This window comes from Lynx rufus, unplaced genomic scaffold (genome assembly GCF_022079265.1).
Source record: "Lynx rufus isolate CCGP_SWC_20201006 ecotype Redwood Valley unplaced genomic scaffold, mLynRuf1.p SCAF_1, whole genome shotgun sequence".
Taxonomy (NCBI): domain Eukaryota; kingdom Metazoa; phylum Chordata; class Mammalia; order Carnivora; family Felidae; genus Lynx; species Lynx rufus.
Window position 1 is genome coordinate 213,631,750 of NW_025814823.1, and position 22,209 is coordinate 213,653,958.

The 22,209-nt window shown below is 35.3% G+C and overlaps 1 protein-coding gene and 1 pseudogene across 2 annotated transcripts in view; one reads left to right on the plus strand and one right to left on the minus strand.

Annotated features, from left to right (window-relative positions):
• ZFR (zinc finger RNA binding protein) overlaps positions 1–22,209 on the plus strand; it is an 83,630-nt gene that overhangs the window by 39,088 nt on the left and 22,333 nt on the right. For both annotated transcript variants that reach the window (XM_047093706.1, XM_047093713.1), the window contains 7 exons: positions 956–1,101; positions 5,783–5,945; positions 7,221–7,426; positions 8,159–8,309; positions 10,328–10,469; positions 15,752–15,849; positions 16,712–16,807. In XM_047093706.1, the coding sequence (XP_046949662.1) occupies positions 956–1,101; positions 5,783–5,945; positions 7,221–7,426; positions 8,159–8,309; positions 10,328–10,469; positions 15,752–15,849; positions 16,712–16,807 (1,002 nt within the window). The remainder of the gene's footprint in view (positions 1–955; positions 1,102–5,782; positions 5,946–7,220; positions 7,427–8,158; positions 8,310–10,327; positions 10,470–15,751; positions 15,850–16,711; positions 16,808–22,209) is intronic.
• On the minus strand, positions 21,758–22,116 carry LOC124522344 (40S ribosomal protein S25-like; annotated as a pseudogene).

The window sequence follows — 22,209 nt, forward strand, 5'->3', positions numbered from 1 at the left end:
TAACAGCATATCATGTCTCAGTTAGATTCAGATGTTTGTTTTTACTGATTAGTTTGTTATACTTAGGTAAGAACAGTATAACCATATTTCATCACTTTTAGTGACTTGTAACATTGCTTGGATCCAGTAATATGTAAATACAGATAATTGCTTCACATAAAGTGTTTTGAAAGAAGTATCAGGTCTTCATTTACCTTCTCTGTCTTGGTAGAATTCTCATTAAGATGAATTTTGAGATGAGAAATTCTGCATTGAAAACTTGTTAAGTGTTAAGTTAAATACAAATCATCTATTTAAAGTTTTGCTTAATATTTTTATTTATTTTTGAGAGAGAGCATGAGTAGGTGAGGGGCAGACAGAGAGGGGATCAGAGGATCCAAAGCGGGCTCCAAGCTGACAGTAGCAAGCATGACGCAGGCTCGAACTCATCAACCGAACTGTGAGATCATGACCTGAGTCAAAGTCAGATGTTCAACTGATTGAGCCACTGAGGCGCCCCCTAAAGTTTTTAATTAGGCTAGACTGATGCACTAGATTCATGTTTTCCCTTCTAAACACAGAGGTGGTGAAAATTAAAATAGTTGTTTTTTTAACCCCAACACTCAAACGTTTAGAATCATCTACTCACAAACAAGTAAAGGAAAATTAAATAGCCATTAGTTCCCTAAAGATTTCTTCAGTTGGTTAGCACTAAGTTATGTACTTTTTATGTAAGAAGTATGTCGTCATAAGTTTGGACAAGTAAGAATTTGGGGGTGTGGGAGGGGAAAACGAATGTTTATTAATGTATTCTGAATCTTTTCTCTAATACAACTTATTTACTGATCTTACTCTTATAATAGGAAATTTGAAACTGAAAGCCTCTATGATGAAAGAATATGTAGGATTGTATGATTCAATAATATGTGTAGATTGTTAGAGGGGCTGCTAATTTTTTAAATGTCTTTTTTAACAGAAAAAAGTAAATCCAGATTTACAAGTAGAAGTAAAGCCCAGTATTCGAGCCAGGAAGATTCAAGAAGAGAAAATGAGGAAGCAAATGCAGAAAGAGGAGTATTGGCGAAGACGAGAAGAAGAAGAACGTTGGAGAATGGAAATGAGGTAATATCTTTAACTTCTAGTAACATGATAGTGAGTGGTTCAGCCTTTCTAAAAAAACAGCTATTCTGAGTATGTGACTCCCATTCAAAGCAATCCAGATTTGTTTAATGCACTTTTAATTTTCACTTTTCAGGAAGATCCTAGGTCTAGGAAAGAAATGCATTAAAATTAACTTATTGACTGTTCTAGTATTTGACCGTGGCCTTGGTATTAGGAATTATGTGGTAAGTGGTACCTTATATATATTAAATATGTGAAGAAATAGTTTAATATTATATATATATAGATTTATAGATTTCTTTTTTAAAATAAACTCTACACCCAGCATGGGGTTTAAACTCACAACCCCACAATCAAGAGTCACATGCTTTACTGATTGAGCCAACCAGGTGCCCCAAAGTAGTTTAATATTATAAGTAATATTATAAGTTTAATTATTATATGTAATATTATAAGTTTAATATTACATTTAATATTATTATAAGTAAATGGCCTCTGTTTAAAACAAAACAGAACATTTGGTTACATAATAAAAATATCCTGAGTATAAGATTTGGTAGATTCTAGACATAAATAAAGTGTGGGTTTGTTTGTTTCAAAGAAATTTCTATTAAAAAAGCTTTAGAGGCTACAGGGAAGGAGAAAGGAGAAAATTCATCTTCTGGAGATATATAAATGTTTGGTTTTATTAGTATAACTGACATATCTTTAAATAATGCAGTTCAGGGGCGCCTGGCTGGCTCAGTTAGTTAGTAGAGCATGTGACTCTTGATTTTGGGGTCATGAGGTCAAGCCGCACATTGGGTGTAGAGCTTACTCGAAAAAATTAAATAGTACAATTCAGTGTTTTTTAAGTAATGTTCACAGAGTTGTGCAACCATCACCACAATCAATTTTAGAACATTTTTATCACCCCCAAAAGAAACCACAAAACCCATTAGCAGTCACTCCCTATTTTACCCGGAATTCCAGCCTTTACCCCCAGGCAACCACAATATACTTTGTCTATAGACTTACTCTGGAGATTTCATATAAATGGAATCATACAATATGTGGACTGTTTTGTCTGCCTACTTTTGGTTATCACAATGTTTTCAAGGTTCATGCATGTTATAGCATGTGTCAGTACTTTGTTCCTTTCATGGCTGAATAATATTCCATTATATGGAGGTGTAACATTTATCAGTTGGTAGACATTTGTGTTGTTTCTGCTTTGGGGCTATCATGAATACTGTTGCTAGGAGTTTTTGTGTACAAGTTTTAAAATACAGTTTCAGAAAACAGGAACAGAACCACAGTGTATCACTTTTATAACCTACTTTTTTCATTTATATGTCAACTTTTTAAAAAATGAAGCTATATCTTTATTTTCGGGGCAGCATAGTATTCTCATATAGATGTGTGATTTTCTTTATAACTTTTCTCATGTTGTTAGATATTTACATTGTTTCCATTGTGTCTTTAATCATTACATTGACAATCTTTGAGGTTGTATTATTGCATAAAACATGATTGGTTGCTAATAATAAAATCCCAGAAACAGAAATACTTGTTTGAAGGAGACCTGTACTTTTTGCCTATACTGAGTAGTATAATTCCAGTGGTTTAAGCTATGCCTTTTATTCCTGTGACTTAACTCATTTCATAACTGGAAGTCTGTATCTCCCACCTCCCTATACCCATTTTGCCTATTTCCCCATTCCCTTCCCCTCTGGCAAAAATCAGTTCTCTATATTTATACGTCTGAATTAGCTTTTTGTCTGTTTTTTCATTTGTCTTTATTTAGATTCCACATGAGTGAAATCGTAGGGTATTTTGTCTTTTTCAGTCTGACTTTTTTCACTTAGTATAATACCTTCTAGATCCATCCATGTTGCAACAGCACTATCTTATCCTTTTTTATGGCTGCATAATATTTTGCATGTGTGTGCCAAACCTTCCTTACCTATTTGTGTATCAGTGGACACGTAGGTTGCTTCCATATTTTGGCTGTTAAAAATAATGCTGCAATAAGCATAGGGATGCATTATCTTTTCAAATTAGTGTTTTTATTTTCTTTGGGTAGATACCAAGTAGTGGAATTATTGGATCATAAGGTATTTGTTTTAACTTTTTGAGGAACCTGCATACCTTTTCCACAGCGGCTATACCAATTTACATTCCCACCAACAGTATACAAGGGTTTCCTTTTCTCTACATCCTTTTTCTACATCCTTGCCAACACTTGTTATTTCACAAATTGAATTAAAAAAAAATTTTTTTTAATGTTTGTTAATTTTTGAGAGAGTGAGAGACTGAGCACAAGCGGGGCCGGGGTAGGGGCAGAGAGAGAGGGAAACAGAATCCAAAACAGGCTCCTGTCAGCACAGAGCCCGACAGTGGGGCCCGAATTCATGAACCTTGAGATCATGACCTGAGCTGAAGTCTGACTCTTAACCAACTGAGCCACCCAGGCACCCCACAAATTGAATTTTATTTCCTGTTCGAGGACTTGTATTTTTTCTGTGGTAATTGCCTATTCACTTTTTATTTTTTTATTTACCTGTTGTTGATTTCTATAGATTACTATATTGTAATAGCCTATTATTAGCATGTGACCTTTAGTTTTTGCTGTTATGTGTTTTTATTTTTTATTTTAAAAAAGTGTTGTTGTTTTTTAATGTTTATTTTTTGAGAGAGAGAGCGTGAGCATGCACGAGCAGGAAGGGGCGGAGAGAGAGGGAGACTCTGAATCCAAAGTAGGCTCCAGGCTCTGAGCTGTCAGCATAGAGCCCGACCAGGGGCTCGAACTCCATGAACTGTGAGATCATGACCTGAGCTTAAGTCAGAGGCTTAACCAGCTGAGCCACCCAGGCTTTTAAATGTATTTAAATATATCATTCTCATTTTTTAATGAATAATCTGCCTTTGTAATGTATTAGAAATTCTTTGTACTTAGATTACGCAGCTTTTCCTCCTTTGCATAAAAATATTTATTAAGCACCTACGATATGCTAGGAAATTGCACATAGTGTGTTAGGCACTGAGTATGGATTGGTAAACAGTGGATTAAAAATCCCTGCCCATATATAACTTAAATGTTTCTCTTCAGTAATAACAAAAAACTATTCAAAATTGGTATGTATGTGGTTTTCCAGAGCCTTCAGCTTGTTGTGATTCATTTTTCTTCCAAGACCTAAATAATAGAGAAGTATGTTTCTATACTTCTAAGTCAGATGACCTAAAAAGCACAGCTTATTCCCCACCTGAGGAAATTGGTAATTTTTGCAGAGCTACTTGAGAAGCATACTTCTTTCTTAATGTTTTATATTAAATAAATGTATCTACCAAAACCTTATTGCTATCAGAATTTTCTTTTTTTTTTTTAATGTTTGTTTATTTTTGTGAGAGAGAACTGGGGAGAGGTAGAGAGTAAGAAGAATAGAGGCTGTGCGCTGACAAGCATAGAGTCCGATGTGGGGCTCAAACTCACAAAACTGTGAGATCATGACCTGAGCCAGAGTTGGTTGCTTAACCAACTGAGCCACCCAGTTGCCTCTCAAAATTTACTTTAGAGACATGATTTCCCTTGGGAGTTATTGATATCATAGTATGAAGCTAAAAGTGAAGATAGAACTCGGAGAAAGTGAGATAATAAAAAAGAAGTTAGATTCTGAAGAGGACCATTAAAGCAGAGGTTATACACTAGCTGCCTGCAGTCCCAAGTTCAGCCCATGGGTGTTTTATTTGGTATACATGGTATTTTTAATCTGAACCAACATTAAAGATACTGAAAGCTGTTAATAAAATCTTGATGATTTGGGGATTGCAATCTTTATTCCCTTATAGCAATAATTAATAGAGGCTGGGTGGCAGCTGTTCCTGTCTAGCCAGAACATGTGCTTTCTACTTTACCGTAGTCCTCTCCACTGTTAATATATCCCCCAAAATGAGACAGAATGTGAGTTGCCATTTATCACTGTCTTGCACTGTTGTTTTTCCTCATAGTGTACAGATGTCTTTGTCTCTGCCTGTGTCATAAATGGGGAGATTAAAAATAGTCTTAAGAGATTCTCTCCAGGGGCGCCTGGGTGGCTCAGTAGGTAAGCATCTGACTTTGGCTGAGGTCATGATCTCACAGTTCTTGAGTTCAAGCCTCACATTGGTCTCCATGCTGACAGCTCAGAGCCTGGAGCCTGCTTCAGATTCTGTGTTTCCCTCTCTCTCCATCCCTCTCCCATTCGTGCTCTGTCTCTCTTAAAAATAAATAAATAAATAAACATTAATAAAAGAGATTCTAAGGAGAAAATAGGAGAGAGAAAATTCTTGAATGTGTGCTTCAAGTCTTTCACACATGTTACTGGTCTGGCCATTTGAGGTAGCCATTTAAGTTTACCATCTTGCCCTTAAAGAGGGAGAGATTGGAAGGAACTCTGAGGTTTCTGGTGTTTGCTTCCTCAACTTTGACATCAGGCTATGAAATTTTGTGTTGCTTTTCTCTTTGTTTTCTCACCTCTTCACTCATATTTGCCTCCTTACTTATAGATGGAAGCAAATGAAGGACATTAGATACAGTAGTGGAAAAAAGGCATTAGGTAGGCTGATTTGGGAAGGTTTTTTTTAATTGTGCTTTTTGTCATTATTGATGTAAGTTATTGGGGTGTATTTCTCTGAGGCTTGTAGCATTATTCTGTATTTTCAGACGTTACGAAGAGGACATGTACTGGAGAAGAATGGAGGAAGAACAACACCATTGGGATGATCGCCGCCGAATGCCTGATGGAGGCTATCCTCACGGTCCCCCAGGCCCATTAGGCCTTCTGGGAGTCCGACCAGGCATGCCTCCTCAGCCACAGGGGCCTGCAGTGAGTATCCACTTTGTCTACATAGGGGATGAACGTGTAAGATTGGTTCAGTATTACAGGATAACAGTTTGGGGGGCTAATGCTTAGATTTAATAGTCTCATAATCTCAATGTAAGTTTTTCATCTGATACAGAATTTTCCCTCCTTTTTGTTAACAGGTTCCCAACTCATGCTTTATATATAAGGAGTTGATAGAGTTTCCATGAGTCTTTCTTACTTTCAGTATAAGCTATACAGGAGAAGAGCTTGTTTTTTTTTCTTTTTCTTTTTTAAGGTTTATTTTGACAGAGAGCGAATGAGCACACCCATGCAAGCTAGGGACAGAGAGAGAGAGAGGGAGGGAATCCCAAGCAGGCTCCATAATGTCAGCATAGAGCCCAACACAGGGTTCGATCGTACAAACCATGAGATCATGACCTGAGCCAAAATCAAGAGTCAGACATTAAACAACTGAGCCACCTAGGCGCCCTGAACTTGTTTTATCAACTGTTCTTTAACATTAGAGATTTTCTATCCTTTGTTTTTCTTGAGATCAGCAAGAGCAACCAATTTTGAAGGCAGCTGCTTTGCCTTCAAAATTATTACCTTCCCATTACCAGTTGTTAAGAGTCTTTTTTTTTTCCTTCTTTGAATCCTGACCATCTAAAACCTACTACTACTTCTGAATTGAGTACAGGATAAGGGGTAGGTAAATGGTTCCACATGAGCATCACACTTGATGTATTAGGGAAACTATAGGAAAGATATGCATCTTGAGAGTTTGTGTTCCATGGAAGCTGTAAAAGAAGAGACACCTGGGTTATGAAGAACATTTCATAGAAGTTTAGATTACAAAAAACAAGAGGATTTTGTTTTGTTCTGTTGTCCAGAGAGCACAGCAAATTCCTCCTCTTTATTTAACCGATTCTCTTTCTCATTTGTCTTTACACAGAACAAGCATTTGTAAGACCTGTTTTATCAAAGCCAAAAAAAAAAAAAAAAAGTGTCACAACCACTGGTCTTTAAAATTGAGTAAAAAATATTTTCATAACCTTAGATCTGGTGTTTAGGCAAAGCATATATACATACAGAGATACATACTCTTGATAGTATAACTTTCCATAGTTTGCATTTTTGTTTTTACTGAAATGGAAAAAGAGAAGATAATTTTAAATAGACACTTGGCATCATTGTCTTTTCTTATTAAAAAGATACGAAAAACATGTAGAGTTGAAAAATAGTTTATTTTTGCCCAGGAAACATCGTTTTTAAATGAAGTAACTTTTTTTTCTCTAGCCTTTACGTCGTCCTGACTCATCTGATGACCGTTATGTAATGACAAAACACGCAACCATTTATCCAACTGAAGAAGAATTACAAGCAGTTCAGAAAATTGTTTCTATCACTGAACGTGCTTTAAAACTTGTTTCAGACAGTTTGTCTGAACATGAGAAGAGTAAGAGCAAAGAGGGAGATGATAAAAAAGAGGGAGGTAAAGACAGGTGTGTTTTCAGAGCTATTTACTTTGCATATTTTTGTTTTCTTTACATGGGCTTCTTACACCTGAAATAAAAAGTTACAAAGACTGAAAAACTCTCTGGTGTGAATGTACATGTCTTATCTTGCTTGGTCAGATATTTAATGTATTCAGCTGCTGTTTGCTAAAATGAGAAATGCACAGTTCCTTAGAATCTCCAACCTTGTGATTTTACTCATTTTATTGAAATTTGTATAAAACTATTTTGAGTCTATTTTCAAAGCAGCCTTGGTAATTGGATTCAGCTGCTCTTCAGTTTTTATGTGTTGCATCTGTCCCATTTTCAGTCTTTGTTTTAGCAACTTTTTTTCCTTAATGCATTGACCGTAAAGCATAAAGAAGCTTAAGCTTTAGGAGTATCTTTCATATCAGTTTTGCATATAACCTCTCAATAACCTCTCATTTTCCTTTTACCATTTGGAAATATTTTTATATTAAACATGACTCTAATTTATAAAGTGAGACAGAAATGTTAATGTTCTTTGAAATTGTCCCTGTGAGAACTTAGCTCTTCATTTATTTATCCATATTTCTTATCTAAATGAAGTATACTTCTTAATAATATTGAATTCATCTTTATACTGTAGTTGATGAAACTTTTAATAGTGTAAAAAATATTTGATTTACTATTGTGTAGATATTATGATGGCTCTGGTTGAGAAGAGAAATGTCATAATATAATTTGATTTCACTGCAGAGCTTTAAAAGGAGTTTTGCGAGTGGGAGTATTGGCAAAAGGATTACTTCTCCGAGGAGATAGAAATGTCAACCTTGTTTTGCTGTGCTCTGAGAAACCTTCAAAGACATTATTAAGCCGTATTGCAGAAAACCTACCCAAACAGCTTGCTGTAAGTATTATGGAAATGTTCATTTTTACCCCTTGTCTAGTTCAGAAGTTTTTGGCAGGACTAACTGTGCTTTAGCCTAAACCTAAGCCAGCCTTTAAATTATTGGCTTGACTTTCCATATTGAGTTTTTTGCTTGGTTGTGCAAACTGGCAGAACTATTTTCTACTTTGTCTTTTTAGGTTTTATAGTGCTTGTATTTGACATGAAGCCATCCTGCTAATTTATTTAAAAATGTTAAATTTTAGCACATGTCTTCTTCCTGTTCTTTTTCCAAGATTTGAAGCATAGGAGAGAAGGCAGTTGTTACAGGACAGAAAATGGTTTTTCTTTCTTTTTTAAATAAAGACCCTGTATTGCAAGCTTAAGTTTTGAAAATTCATGAATCTTTTGCCTATTTAACTGAATGCATGTTTTTAATAAAATATAATAAGAAATAGTCTTTCCAGTTTGAATTTCCTCCGTTTTATTGTGTTTGATATATTTTGTTGTTGTTGTTTGTTTTGGTTTTCTGTGTTTATGATGGTAGGAATTACTTCTTCTATCTGTGTCCACTAAGTTATGGCAATGCACAATTAGTAGCATCCCCCTTCTGGTCTTACAAAAGCAAACTTTTTTTTGTTTCAAGTTTTATACATTAGTTTGTCAGAATCTCAGATTAAGATTTAAAATAAATATCCTTGAATAATTCAATGTATAAAATTTATTTCAAAACCTTGCAATTTAATTAGGCATTCTAAATCCAAGGATTGACATTTCGTTGATAATATGTATTCTACAGCAGTGAGTCAGAATAAATACTGCCTGACCACAGCAAAGCAACTAATACTTTTAAGTATTAGGAACCAGCAGAATTAGCATTGTGCATCTACTTCTTACCCCACTGTTAAGGCTGAAAGGGCAGTGGGGTGCACAACGGGGGGGAGAGAAAAAGGTTTGAGGACCTTGAGAGTTATGTAACTTGCAAGAAACATCTTGATATTAATTGTGATGCTTAGTAAAACTACAACACAGGAAATATATCCTAGGGAAATAATCAGGCACTTAGCCTAAAAGCAGAATACTCTTTCCAGATCAGTCTGTACTTTATACAAGTGGATAAACAAAAGAAACAGAATTAATTCATCATTATCATTGTCAGAGTTGACATTTATATAATACTTAGTATGTACTAGGCACTGTTTTAAGTGCTTTATGTAGTTAATTCATTGTGTCCTCCAACGGTTCTATAGGTTAGGTAAAATTACAGTCCCCATTTTACAGAAACAGAGGAGTTAAATAATTTGCCCATGTTCACATCACTAGTAAAGTAACAGCTAGAATTTGAATTTAGATACTGTGTTATAAATATGAACAGTATAATTTCTGTAGTCTTCATTCATTAATGTAAACTGGGGCTTATTAAATATCTTCCAAATTGCAGTGATTCCTGGTTTTGTGGATGTTTATAATAAAGACTTTTTGCTCTCTGATAAAATATAGATCTGTTGATTTCACAATTTACAGTGGGAAAGGTTGAATTATGCTTCTGTTAGGTTCAAATATCTATTTAAGTTTCAGTCAAATTCTGCAAGTGTACAAGTACTTAGCTACCCGGGTGCTATTTGGAAGGTACAATAATAAATACAGCAGTGTTTCTGTTACCCAAGAATTCGTAATCTAAGAGGGACCTATCCACATAACTCATGATACAGATAATGGTAATTCTAAAAGGAAAGTATAGTAAGAAACTAATGATATTTGCATTATTGCAAGCCTTCTTGGAGGAAGTAGTATATTATCAACTTTTAAAATGCTTGAGGTAGGGAGGGGCAGCTGGCTGGCTCAGTCAGTAGAGCATGCAACTCTTGAACTTGGGGTTATAAGTTCAAGGCCCGTGTTGGATGTAACGATTACTTAAAAATAAAATTTTTTAAAGTAAAATGCTTGAGGTGCCGAGAAAATGAAAGATCCATAATGAAATTGCTTTGTCTGATAATGTAAAAGGTCCAACTAATTTGTTTGTACTTTTCATTACATAGGTTATAAGTCCTGAGAAGTATGACATAAAATGTGCTGTGTCTGAAGCGGCAATAATTTTGAATTCATGTGTGGAACCCAAAATGCAAGTCACTATCACCCTGACATCTCCAATTATTCGAGAGGAGAACATGAGGGAAGGAGGTTGGAAAGCCATTAAGCATTCTACTTTTCTATTAACTTTTTTTTTTCATTTATCTACTCTTTTAAGATGGCATTAAGCCCTAGAAGGCAACATGCTGGCATTAAATATGAATTTGATAGATTTGACTTATAGCAACCAGTTTTGCTTAAGATCACTTCCCAGAAAGTAAATGTTTTTAGTAATGTACTTTTACATAAAACATTCATGGTATTGTTGATTTTCTAATTTTTTTCTTTTCTTGCTAACCTCAGATTTCTGGAAAAAAAAAAGTTCAAAATTATTCTTGCTGACATAGTGGACACATGAAAAAAATTAAAGAAATGTTGGTAGTAAGGGGCCACAAATTTAACTTCTATTAAGTTCTTGTTCTTGCCTTGTCTTACAAAAAAGACAAGAGAGTTTCATAAATAAAATTGGTTTAATACTTGTAATGCTTATACTTTAAGAGGCATTGTTATAAGTGTAATCATGGATTTGGCTTGTCCTCAGGTAAATACTTCTAGTTCTCTGAGGTTGCTCTTTGGTTTGGAGAGTTTTAATAAATGCAGAGCATCCTAATGCACATAGATTTGGGCGTTTGATCCCAATATTATTATACTAGATATATTGAAAAATAAATGGTGTAGGTGTAGTTAGTAAGTTCTAGTACAATTCAGGGTTTTTAAACTTACTTTACAATTGTAGAATATGAAATCCTGCTGGTGCCAGCAATGTTGCTTTAGGGACTGTTCTATAACATTTTCAAAGCTTCGAAAGCTTTTAAGCCAAAAAGCATGGTCAGTGTCTGCCTTATGTTGGTTCTGTTGTTTTATGGGTCAGATAAAATTTACTTTGTTTCCTTTCATGTTGTTTTTGTACATCTTAACTTGTTGAGTATGGAGTTAGTCTACACTAATATTTCTTTGTGATAAAGGAGAAGAGAAAATACTATATATTGAATATTAAAATTAACTTGTCTAAAATAGCATGATTAGGCTCTTAGTTGTAGTCCCTTTAAATTTGTTTTTTTTTTTTTTTTTACAGCAAAACAATTTTTTTAAGGCACTGGGCTTTCCACAACCCAGGAAGAGAACACTTTATTTAAAATGTAGTCATTGGGAGACATGTCTCATATACTTCATATGTATACCATATCAGGGCTTGTATGTTGTAAAAGCTTTGCGTCTTAAAAATAAATGGGTTTTGTGAAAAGGATCTTTTCTATGAACATGAGTTTCCACTCAAGGTCTAGCTGTGGATATTGCTAGAAAAACAGTTCCTGAGTCAATCTGGTCAATTCATATGCAACATATGACCCTTAGGATTTGGGGGAAAAAAACTAATATGATATAAATAAAAGTTGCTATATTTAGGATGAAATTATATTCATATAACCATTTAACTATTTCAGAGCACATTTTATCTAATTATATTTAACTGTAGTTAAATTTGTGCAATATCAAGTCATTTTATTATGTTGCAAAAGTCTAAAGTTCGTATCGCATTTGTAGTAGTCTTTGATAACCTATCCCTTCTAAAGGAAACAAAATTATATTTTTGTCTGACCCAGACTTGAGTTAGAATTACTGTTCTGGATTTCATAAATACTTTGGTGAGAGAAATGATCAGTCCAAAATTGGAAGATTTTACTTCAAGACACTGAGCTGAAAAGTTGGATGTGCAAAAACTGTAGAAACATTGATAGAGTGTTCCTTGCTGCAGATAACTGCAGTAAACTATGTCTTTAGCTTCATTATGAAGATTGCTTCTTTCTTGCTGCAGAATAACGGTATGTATTCTCTCTCACTGCAGCTCCCAATGCTCTGTGTCTTAAAATCACGTAAAGCCTATAGCTTGCTTTGGGGAGTTAGTCCAGAGGGTAAGGAAGGCTTTGCCGGAAGAGCAATTATAAATCTCAAGACTTGCGCAGTGTGGTAGCCTCTTTAACGGTCCTGGTTAATGCCAAAAATTATCTTTAAATTACTTAAAAGAAATTATTAAATTGCCCAAATAACTGTTAAACGCATGACAGATCTATTTTATGGTACTGTGTTTGGCAGTTAAACATTAAGTTAACAGTTAATTGACTTGAAGCTTGAAATGTTCGAAATGCTCTAACCCTTGCTACAGAGTCTTTTCTGCAGCAAGACAAGTATTGTGTGTGTTTTTTTCCACCTGTAGCTTATCAGGCCCGGTCCAAAGCCTTCTAGCAGAGGGGATTGATTCCTGTCAGGGGTTGCTGCCAAGACATCGGAAGGATTTTTGACCAAGGTTTTCAAAAGCTCAGTGTCACACCTGCCATTTGATTAAGGAGGGATTTTTGGATGCAGAGTCTGGCATTTATTGTCCTTTGTGTGGCTGTTTTGTTTGTTTTGTCTTTGTCTATTTAGAATTGAGCAGTGTTCACACTAGTTTTTAAATGGTTGTGGGTGGATTATATATTTTATATAACCATGTTAATTTAAATTAATACATTCCCATTAACTTTTAATCATAAAGTAGTGTGGACACAGCATGTCTTCTAACTGGTGATTAACCCCTTAAAATTTATGAAATACATTTATGTAGGGTAAGAATTTGCCTTTTTTTTTTTTTAAATTAACTGAGTTTTGTTAACTGGGTATTAAGCAACAAGTATGATTTTTGTTTTGTTTTGTTTTTAGTACAGTATACGTAAGGGGTTAATCCACTTGAAATATAAAATGGGTGCAAAAATCCACACTCTAAATTTAACAGAAACTTCCTACTTACAGCTTTTGTTTTTAAATTGCAATAGGTGTCTTGGCATCTTTGAAATTGTCATTAAAATTTTCAAAGTTATGAATGTGTGCTAAAAGAGAAATTTTCTTACATTTTGGAGGAAATTATAACATTGTAAAAATAACATTTAGAAATTCAGAAACTTTTTAGAAAGAGATTGCACATTGTCACCTATTTGCATTCTAGCTTTAACAAATAATGTAAATAAGGGGACATGGAAAGAGGATCCTTCAGCAGTTCTGTAATCTTGCTTTGAGGAGTGGTTTCTTGTTTCTTTTTTTCTTTCTTTTTCTTTAGTTAGCTGTGCTTTCCTGTGTCCCTTTTCCTTATCTCAGAATAGCCCCATTTCTAATGGTCAGTATGTTTCTGACGTTAGTAGTAGGTCTTACAGGTTTTAGGATTATTTACTGTTTTTTTAAAATATTAAAACATTTTTTAATGTTTGCTTATTTTTGAGAGAGAGACTGAGTGCACATAGGGCAGGGGCAGAGAGAGGAGACACAGAATCCAAAGCAGGCTACAGACTCTCAGCTGTCAGCACAGAGCCCGACACAGGGCTCGAACTCACTAACTGCGAGATCGTGATCTAAGCCAAAGTCTAAGACATTTAACCAACTGAGCCACCCAGGCGCCCCACCCCGTTCACTGTTTTTTTTTTAACACTAATATTTTGTCTTGACAGTTTCTTTTTAGCACTCAGATTCCTCTTTTAGTGTTAATTCTCAGAATGTGGCGTAGTGTGGCGTAGTGTTCTTGGATTATCTGTAAATCGCCCTTCTAACATGTCTTCTAAAAAAATCTGTATCATCTGATTATTTGAAGAGCAAGAATTAAGAACAGAAAGCCCATGCAGTGGAGAGACTTCTATACCATTTCTAAAATAAGGTTTTTTATGTGTTACCTATTCAGAATAAGAGCAAGTGTCTTTTTTTGTGTGTGTGTGTTTATTTATGAGGGAGAGAGTGGGGGAAGGGCAGAGAGAATCCCAAACAGACTGCGTGTTGTCAGTGCAGAGCCCGACACAAATCAAGCCATGAGATCATGACCTGAGCTGAAATCGAGAGTTGGATGCTTATAACCGACTTAGCCACCCAGGCAACCCAGGACAAGTGTCTTTTAAGATAACTGAATGCTCATACAAAATATACAATTAAATAACTTACCTAAAGTGGCCCTGTACTCTTAAAACCAACTTTAACTTCTTTTATCATATATTTCTTTTGACCCTCATACTCCTTTGGTACCTTCAATGATTTATTAAATTATATCTTAAAAAAAATTTTTTTTTTATCATTTATTTTTTGAGAGAGAGACAGAGACAGAGTGTGAGCGGGGGAGGGGCAGTGACAAGGGAGACACAGAATCCAAAGCAGGCTTCAGGCTTTGAGCTGTCGGCACAGAGCCCAATGCGGGGCTCAAACCCATGAACCCCAAGATCATGACCTGAGCCGAAGTCAGACGCTCAATCAACTGAGCCACCCACGTGCCCCTAAATTATATCTTAAGTACTGCATACATCTGATGCACTTAGCCAGAAGACTGTTAAATTCCAGAGACTACTTTCCTGGTATATGATTATACTGTATTTAGAAAATATTTATACTATTAAAATTACCCAAGAGCTATGAATTAGATTGACTTAGTTGCTATTTTGGCTAGTTTGATTAGCAGATAAGCTGTTATGTATGTATACACACTTTACAGATATGTATAGATGGATACATAGCTGGCCCTCCAGCTATCATGAATATAAAATTACCTTCTTGTCTCTAGTTTTCTCCTCAAGTTTTTAGATAGCTCATTTATGTTTTAATACAATAATCTAATTAAAATCAGTTATTACAATTTTAGACCATACATATTGTTTATCATCAAAGCATTCTGCTTACTTTACTGCTTCTCTTCCTTTCTGTACGTATTCTGTTTAATCATGCTGGTTCCTATCGCCCTTTTCCACTTTACCCATTGTTCCTCTACATTTATTCTTTGGAATATTTTATGGTAACCTTTTAAAAGAACATTTCATATTCCCTTGAAGCTAAAATTTTCCTTGCAGGAGAGAAAGTATTGATCTCTTAGAAATGCTTATCTTTGACTCTTCATTTTTCTCTGATTATTACTATATTGATAAATCCATCTTTATTATTAGTTCTTTGCTATATGAGCCCCAGAATGACATGACCATTTAGAATACTGAACAAACTTCATAGTTTATCATACACTCTTCATTTATTAAGGTGGATTTTTGTGTTCCCTCTTGTCTTGTCTTTGTGCTGGTGCGCTGTGTCCAGTAATCCTCCCTTTTTATTTTGGTGGGTAGGGTTTATATTTGGAGAAACTATTTATTATAAGAGTTTAAATTCTCCTTTTGATCTTCACATTGGATTATGTAAATTTGTTGAAAATAATTCTCTGGGTACATTAATGTGCCGGTAAACTCTCAAATGGCTCATGTGACACTGATGCTACTATAAGGAAGTGTCTTGCTCACCTGGTCAAACACCCATTCCTCACTGCATTTTGCCAATTCAATCCATTTTAGATGTAACCTCGGGTATGGTGAAAGACCCACCGGACGTCTTGGACAGGCAAAAATGCCTTGACGCTCTGGCTGCTCTACGCCACGCTAAGTGGTTCCAGGTTCGGAACATCATTTTACTTTTTTCTTGTAGCCTTATGAGAGAGTAGTTCAGTACAACATGTTTAACTGTGCTTAAACATTTCAAAAGATTGCCCAAGCAATACTATTTTAAATTAAATCTCAGAAAATATGTTAACATAGAAAGCTGGGTATGAAGATCTGCATATTGCAGTTACTATTAATTTGACAATAACCTTAGGTTTTGGGGGTGTTTTGTAGTTTGGGTTTTTTTATTTTCATTTTTAGTAGCTATATTTAAAGTTTACTTGTTTAGGAACATCACATGTTTGTGTATATATATTATATTCCATAAGGCTGCAGATTAACTTTTGCTTTAAATAATGGAATATGTGTTTAAAGCTTTGTGTATAGTTTTAAGATTTTTCCCCCTCTTTCTCTAAGTTAATAAGTGTAGGGAGTGAAAGGTGAGGAAGAAACTGTTTGGTTTAGTGACTTTGCAGTCATGCAAAGGCACAGAAGGGAAACCAAACAGATTTCCTTAACCTTTCAGTCCCTAGACAAACTTTTTAGCTCTTTACTTTTTCTTTTATTTCTAATGTAGGCAGATTTTTTTTAAGTTTACTGTTTTAAATGACACAGGTCAAGGTTCACAGGGGATCAAGAAATATTATTCTTGTATAATCTGTTTACTTTGACCTAAAATACCAGCTCTTAAATACTAACCCTGGCATAAAATACTGCTGTAAATGGCAGCTCATTGAATCCAATTTTAAGTGTGATTATTTTTGTTTTATTTTTACCTGAGCTTCCATTGAACAGTGGTATTTTAACTTTTTTTCATCAAGGGATATTTTCAATATTTCTAAGATTAATTCACCTGGTTTTTGTGTTGCTCTTAAGGCTAGAGCTAATGGTCTGCAGTCCTGTGTGATTATCATACGTATTCTCCGGGACCTCTGTCAGCGAGTTCCAACTTGGTCTGATTTTCCAAGCTGGGTGAGTACTATGTAACTTCATGGTGTGAAAAATAAACATTTAGGAAATATTTCTGCAGTTTTTATAATCTTTTATATTTAGTCATCAACTTTATGTTCACTTGCTAAATATTTCTTTCCTTCTCTAGTAAGAAATCCTAGGGGTCATAGAATATCTAATTTTCTGAGATTTTACTATTTGAAGAATTGGACTTGATGTTTCTTTTTGTATCGCCCCCCCCCCCTTTTTGCCCTTCTCACAATGTTTATTTTTTAAAATAACAGCAATTATTAATTGGCTTTTACTTACATAAAGGTACAAAGTTTAAAAATAAGGTATTTATCTCCCTATGCCGTGTTCTGTTGACAACTGTTGACAGTTGTTTTAAAATAATGTGCAAAAATTTAAAATTTTAAGAATTCAGAAATCTGGGCTTTTCAAAAATGTGTAGAGTTAGGAAATTCAAATAATGCAGAAAGGCACCAAAAAGTGAAAGTCTAACACTTTGTTGTGGGTTCTTCTAGGAAAAAAAATGCATGCGTATGCATCATATATATTTCTGTTTTTATATATGTAGTACTAGTATCCCTTTGATGTTGGAGCTTTTTTGGTTCCTCAGTAGCAAGAATTCAGATAGAGAGGGGTTCATCCAAAAATATGACTGGACCTATTGATTCCAGAGTTCGTTAGTGAGAATTAAATAGCCAGGTTACTTTACTTCTTCTTTTTTTTTTTTTTTTTTAATTTTTTTAATGTTTATTTATTTTTGAGAGAGGGAGAGAGACAGAGTGTGAGTGGAGGAGAAGCAGAGAGAGAGAGAGAGAGAGAGGGAGACAACAGAATCTGAAACAGGCTCCAGGCTCCGAGCTGTCCGCACAGAGCCCGATGTGGGCTCACAAACTGCCAGATCATGACCTGAGCCAAAGTAGGATGCCCAACCAACTGAGCCACCCAGGCGCCCGAACTTTTTTTTTTTTTAAGATTTTTTTAAAGTTTATTTATTTATTTTGAGAGAGAGAGAGTGCATGCACATGTAGGGGGAGAGGCAGAAAGGGAGAAGGAGAGGGGGAATCCTAAGCAGGGTCCGCACCAACAGTGCAGAGCCCAACGTGGGGCCTGATCCCAGGAACCGTGAAATCATGACCTGAGCCAAGATCAAGAGTCAGATGTTCAACTGACCCAGGTGCCCCTGGGTTACTTTACTTCTGTAATTTTTTAAATAAACACAGGGGTGTTTATGCTATTTACATTATTCGGATTTTTCTTAACAAAATGCATCTTGAAACTCTTTGAGAAGGTCACAGTCAAATCTACCTTATTCTCTGCATTGACTACATGGTATTCCCTTTGTATGGATATGCCAAATTTTATTTAACCTGCATGTATTTGATAGACATTTTGGTTGTTTGCAGTGTTTTCCCATTAAATGTTCATTATATTGCTATCAAGCTTTTGTTGAGTACTATGTTCATGTGATAAATTGTTAGGGCTAGAATTCCAAGGTCAAAGAACATGTGCTAATCATTTATCAGAAAGTTGGATCATTGAAAACATCCAAAAACTGTTGGATTGATCATTTCCTTCACACCCTCACTAACTCTGGGATACCATCACATTTCTTAACAATATAATAAATACAAAATGGTGTCTCATTTTTTATTTACGTTTTTTAGGGTCAGCTTCAGCTCAACTGGTTACTTCACATGTGGTTATTTACATTTCTTTAAGTGAGTTGAGTGATTGCTAGCACTTGTAATTATTTTTTTCTTAATTTGCAGTTCCATTGTTACTCAACATTTTCTTAATAATTTATATCAACTTTTTTATACGAAAATAGCCCTTATCTGTAACAAAAATTATTTTTTTTCCAGTTTTTTATCTATTTTTTAACTATATGATCATTTTTGCTGTATCAGAGTTTTAAAATTTTTGTAAATTCTAATCCATTGATCTTTTATGACTTCTGGGTTTTGTTTATTCTATTTATAAAATCCTCTTGTATTTTAGGTTATATATTATAGGGCACCTAGGTAGCTCAGTCAGTTAAGCGTCAGACTCTTGATTTTATCTTAGGTCATGATCTCACAGTTCTCGAAGTCAAGCCCAAAGTCGAGATCAAGCCCAAGGTCGGGCTGCACGCTGACAGGGTGGATCCTGCTTGAGATTCTCTTTCTTTCTCGCTCTCTGCCTCTCCCCCCCCCCCCATCAAAATAAATAAACTTTAATTTTTTTTTAACATTTATTTTTGAGAGATAGAGCATGTGCAGGGCAGGGGCAAAGAGAGGGAAACACAGAAACCTAAGCAAACTGCAAGATCATGACCTGAACCGAAGTTGGATGTTCAACCGACTGAGCCACCCAGGCTCCCCTCGAAATAAACTTAAAAAAAAGTTCACACATGCTTTCCTCTGAAGCCTCCTGCCATCCTCCCCACAATCAAATTATATTTTGGGGCACCTGGTGGCTCAGTCGGTTGAGCATCCAGCTCGATTTCAGCTCAGGTCTGTTCTCACGGTTCATGGGTTTGAGCCCCCATCGGGCTCCCATTGGCAGGTATAGAACCTGTTTGGGATTCTCTCTGTCCCTCCCCCACTCATGCTTGCTCTCTCAAATAACCTTTTAAAAAATTATGTTTTCCACAAGTGTGTATTACATATTTTTTTAATACATAACAAAAGCTTTGAGAAAGCTATATATCAACTTAAAATTAAAGCACTTATCTCTGAGGAGTAAGAGAAAGGGATGATTATAATAGAGATCTGTAATGTTTAATTTTACCAAGACAAAATATACATATATGACTTACACAATTAAAAATAATTTTAAATAAATAATCATTTAAAATCATAAGTGGATTTAGCTAAATGCTTTTTCAGACCAATTGCCAATTATTCCAGTACGATTTAACAATTTAACAGTGAAATCTGTTATCCCAACCCCCAGTTTGAAATACCACCATTATTCATAAACCAGTGGTTCTCATGCAGGGGCAGTTTTGCCCTCCAGGAGACATTTTCCTTTATCAGTAGTACTGAGGTTGAGAAACTGTCCTAAACCAGAGTTCCTTTTTTTGTGGGTCCATTTTGGCAGTTGTCTTTTTATTACTCAGTCTGACTGTTTTGTTTTCTTCTATAGTACTAAACTCTTAACTATTAAAGCTTCAGAGTATGTTTAAAAAAAATTTTTTTTAATGTTTACCTGTTTATGAGAGAGAACATGAGCAGGAAAGGGGGGTGCAGAGGATCCAAAGCAGGCTCTGTGCTGACAGCGGTGATCCCTTATAGGCTCTAACCCACAAACCATGAGATCATATCCTGAGCTGAAATCAGACACTCAAGGGACTGAGCACCCAGGCTATTCTCTGCCCCCATTTTATTTCTGCCCCTCATTGTAAACATCGTCTTGCACAGAAGAATTTCTCTGGCTTTTCTTATATGTTTGTTTTTCCAAATGAACTTTACTACAGCTTTGTTCAGTTTCTCCAAAGTTCTCATGATGTTTTTTAAGTAGTACTTCACTGAATTAATAAATTAGTTTGGGGCATATCACTTTTATAATACTGACTCTTCTTGGCCGAGAGTATGTGATATCCTGCTTGCTGAAGTTAATTTTACATACCTGCTCAGATTTGAATAGGTTGTATGCATGTTAAATTTTGGTTTGGGTTGTTTGTTTGTACCTACATATTTAATCTTTTAGAGGTTTTTTTTTTCCTCCCCCCTTCACATTTTATTTTCCGGTTGTTGTGTATATAAAAGCTATTAACTTTTGGTATTAATTTTGCAACCTGCCACTTGACTGCATTCCTTTATTTGTAACATTTTTTTTCATATGATATTCTTGGGTTTTCTAATCTTAGAAACATAACTATAAATGATATTTTGCCTTCTTTCTCTTTTCTAATTTAATTGATACTTGTAGAATAAATAGGGAATATAATAATACTTTACATGCATGCTATGTTCATACATGCATTGAAAATGCTTCTTGGAAAAAGGAAAAAAAGTGCTTCTAGGTGTGAAATGTACTAATTAACATGATGATTAGCCTTTTATTGTAGAGCATGCGACTGTTGATCTTGGGGTTATAAGTTCAAGCCCCACATTGGGCATGGAACTTAGATGAAAAAAAAAAAAGTAAAGAGGGGCACCTGGGTGGCTCAGTAGGTTAAGCGTCTGACTCTTTTTTTTTTTAAATTTTTTTTTTTTCAACGTTTTTATTTATTTTTGGGACAGAGAGAGACAGAGCATGAACGGGGGAGGGGCAGAGAGAGAGGGAGACACAGACTCGGAAACAGGCTCCAGGCTCTGAGCCATCAGCCCAGAGCCTGACGCGGGGCTCGAACTCCGGGACCGCGAGATCGTGACCTGGCTGAAGTCGGACGCTTAACCGACTGCGCCACCCAGGCGCCCCAAGCGTCTGACTCTTGATCTCAGTTCTGGGTTGTTAGTTCAGGCCTCACATTGGGCTCCCCACTGGGCATGAAGCCTACTTAAAAACAAAAAGTAAATAAAAAAAGAAGAAGCAGGAATGGAAATTGAACTTTACCAGATAATTTTTCAGGGTTTATTGACCTAAATGTATAGTTTTTCTCCTTTCAGTCTGTTCAATATCGTATATAATACAAATAAATTATCTCATATTGAGCTAGCTTTGCGTTCCAGGGGTGATTCTCATATATATGAGAATATTAATGAACTATTAAATTCTGTTTGCTGATGGTCTGTTTAGGATTTTTTTTGGTGATAAAATTTTTTTCTAGTTTTATTTTTATCCTTGTTTTCAGATTTAGAATAAAGAATGCACTAATGATATAAAAACAATCTGGAACCTTTTATTCTTTCTCTGAACTCTGAAACAGTTTTAATAGGATCAAACTAACTGTCGTTTGATGATACTGTTTTCCAATCTCTCTCTCTTTTTAATTTAATAAATTTTTATTTTCCAAAATGTTCATTTGGTGAGATCTCTTCATGCATGTTCACCAGCAGCTGAGACATCTCCACCCTTGGTGCTTCTGGTGTAAATTACTTGAGCTCTGTGCTTTGAAACCAGTTAGTAAGTTCTTTACTAACCAGCTCCTAAAGGGCTTTCCTGGCCAAGAAAACTCAAATCTTCAGTCTGAGACAACAGCTGGAGTTACAACCTTATGGTTGGGAACTTCCTTACAGAGTGTCATATGTTGCTTTGTCGAACAAAACCAGGTTATCTATTGAGCTTGTCCCAAATTTTGCCTTTGGGCCACTTCTTTTTGGGCTCGATTCGTTCATTGAGTCTTTGTCTTTTTTGGCCAACTTTCTGCCATCTTTCTTTTTGTCCTTGGGTGACATTGTGAAGCTCAGAGAGCAGCAGCCACCTATTTCCCAGTGTCTTTCAAGAAATGGGGTAGCATTTTCTCAATTTTTTCTGTTGATTAATTAGTC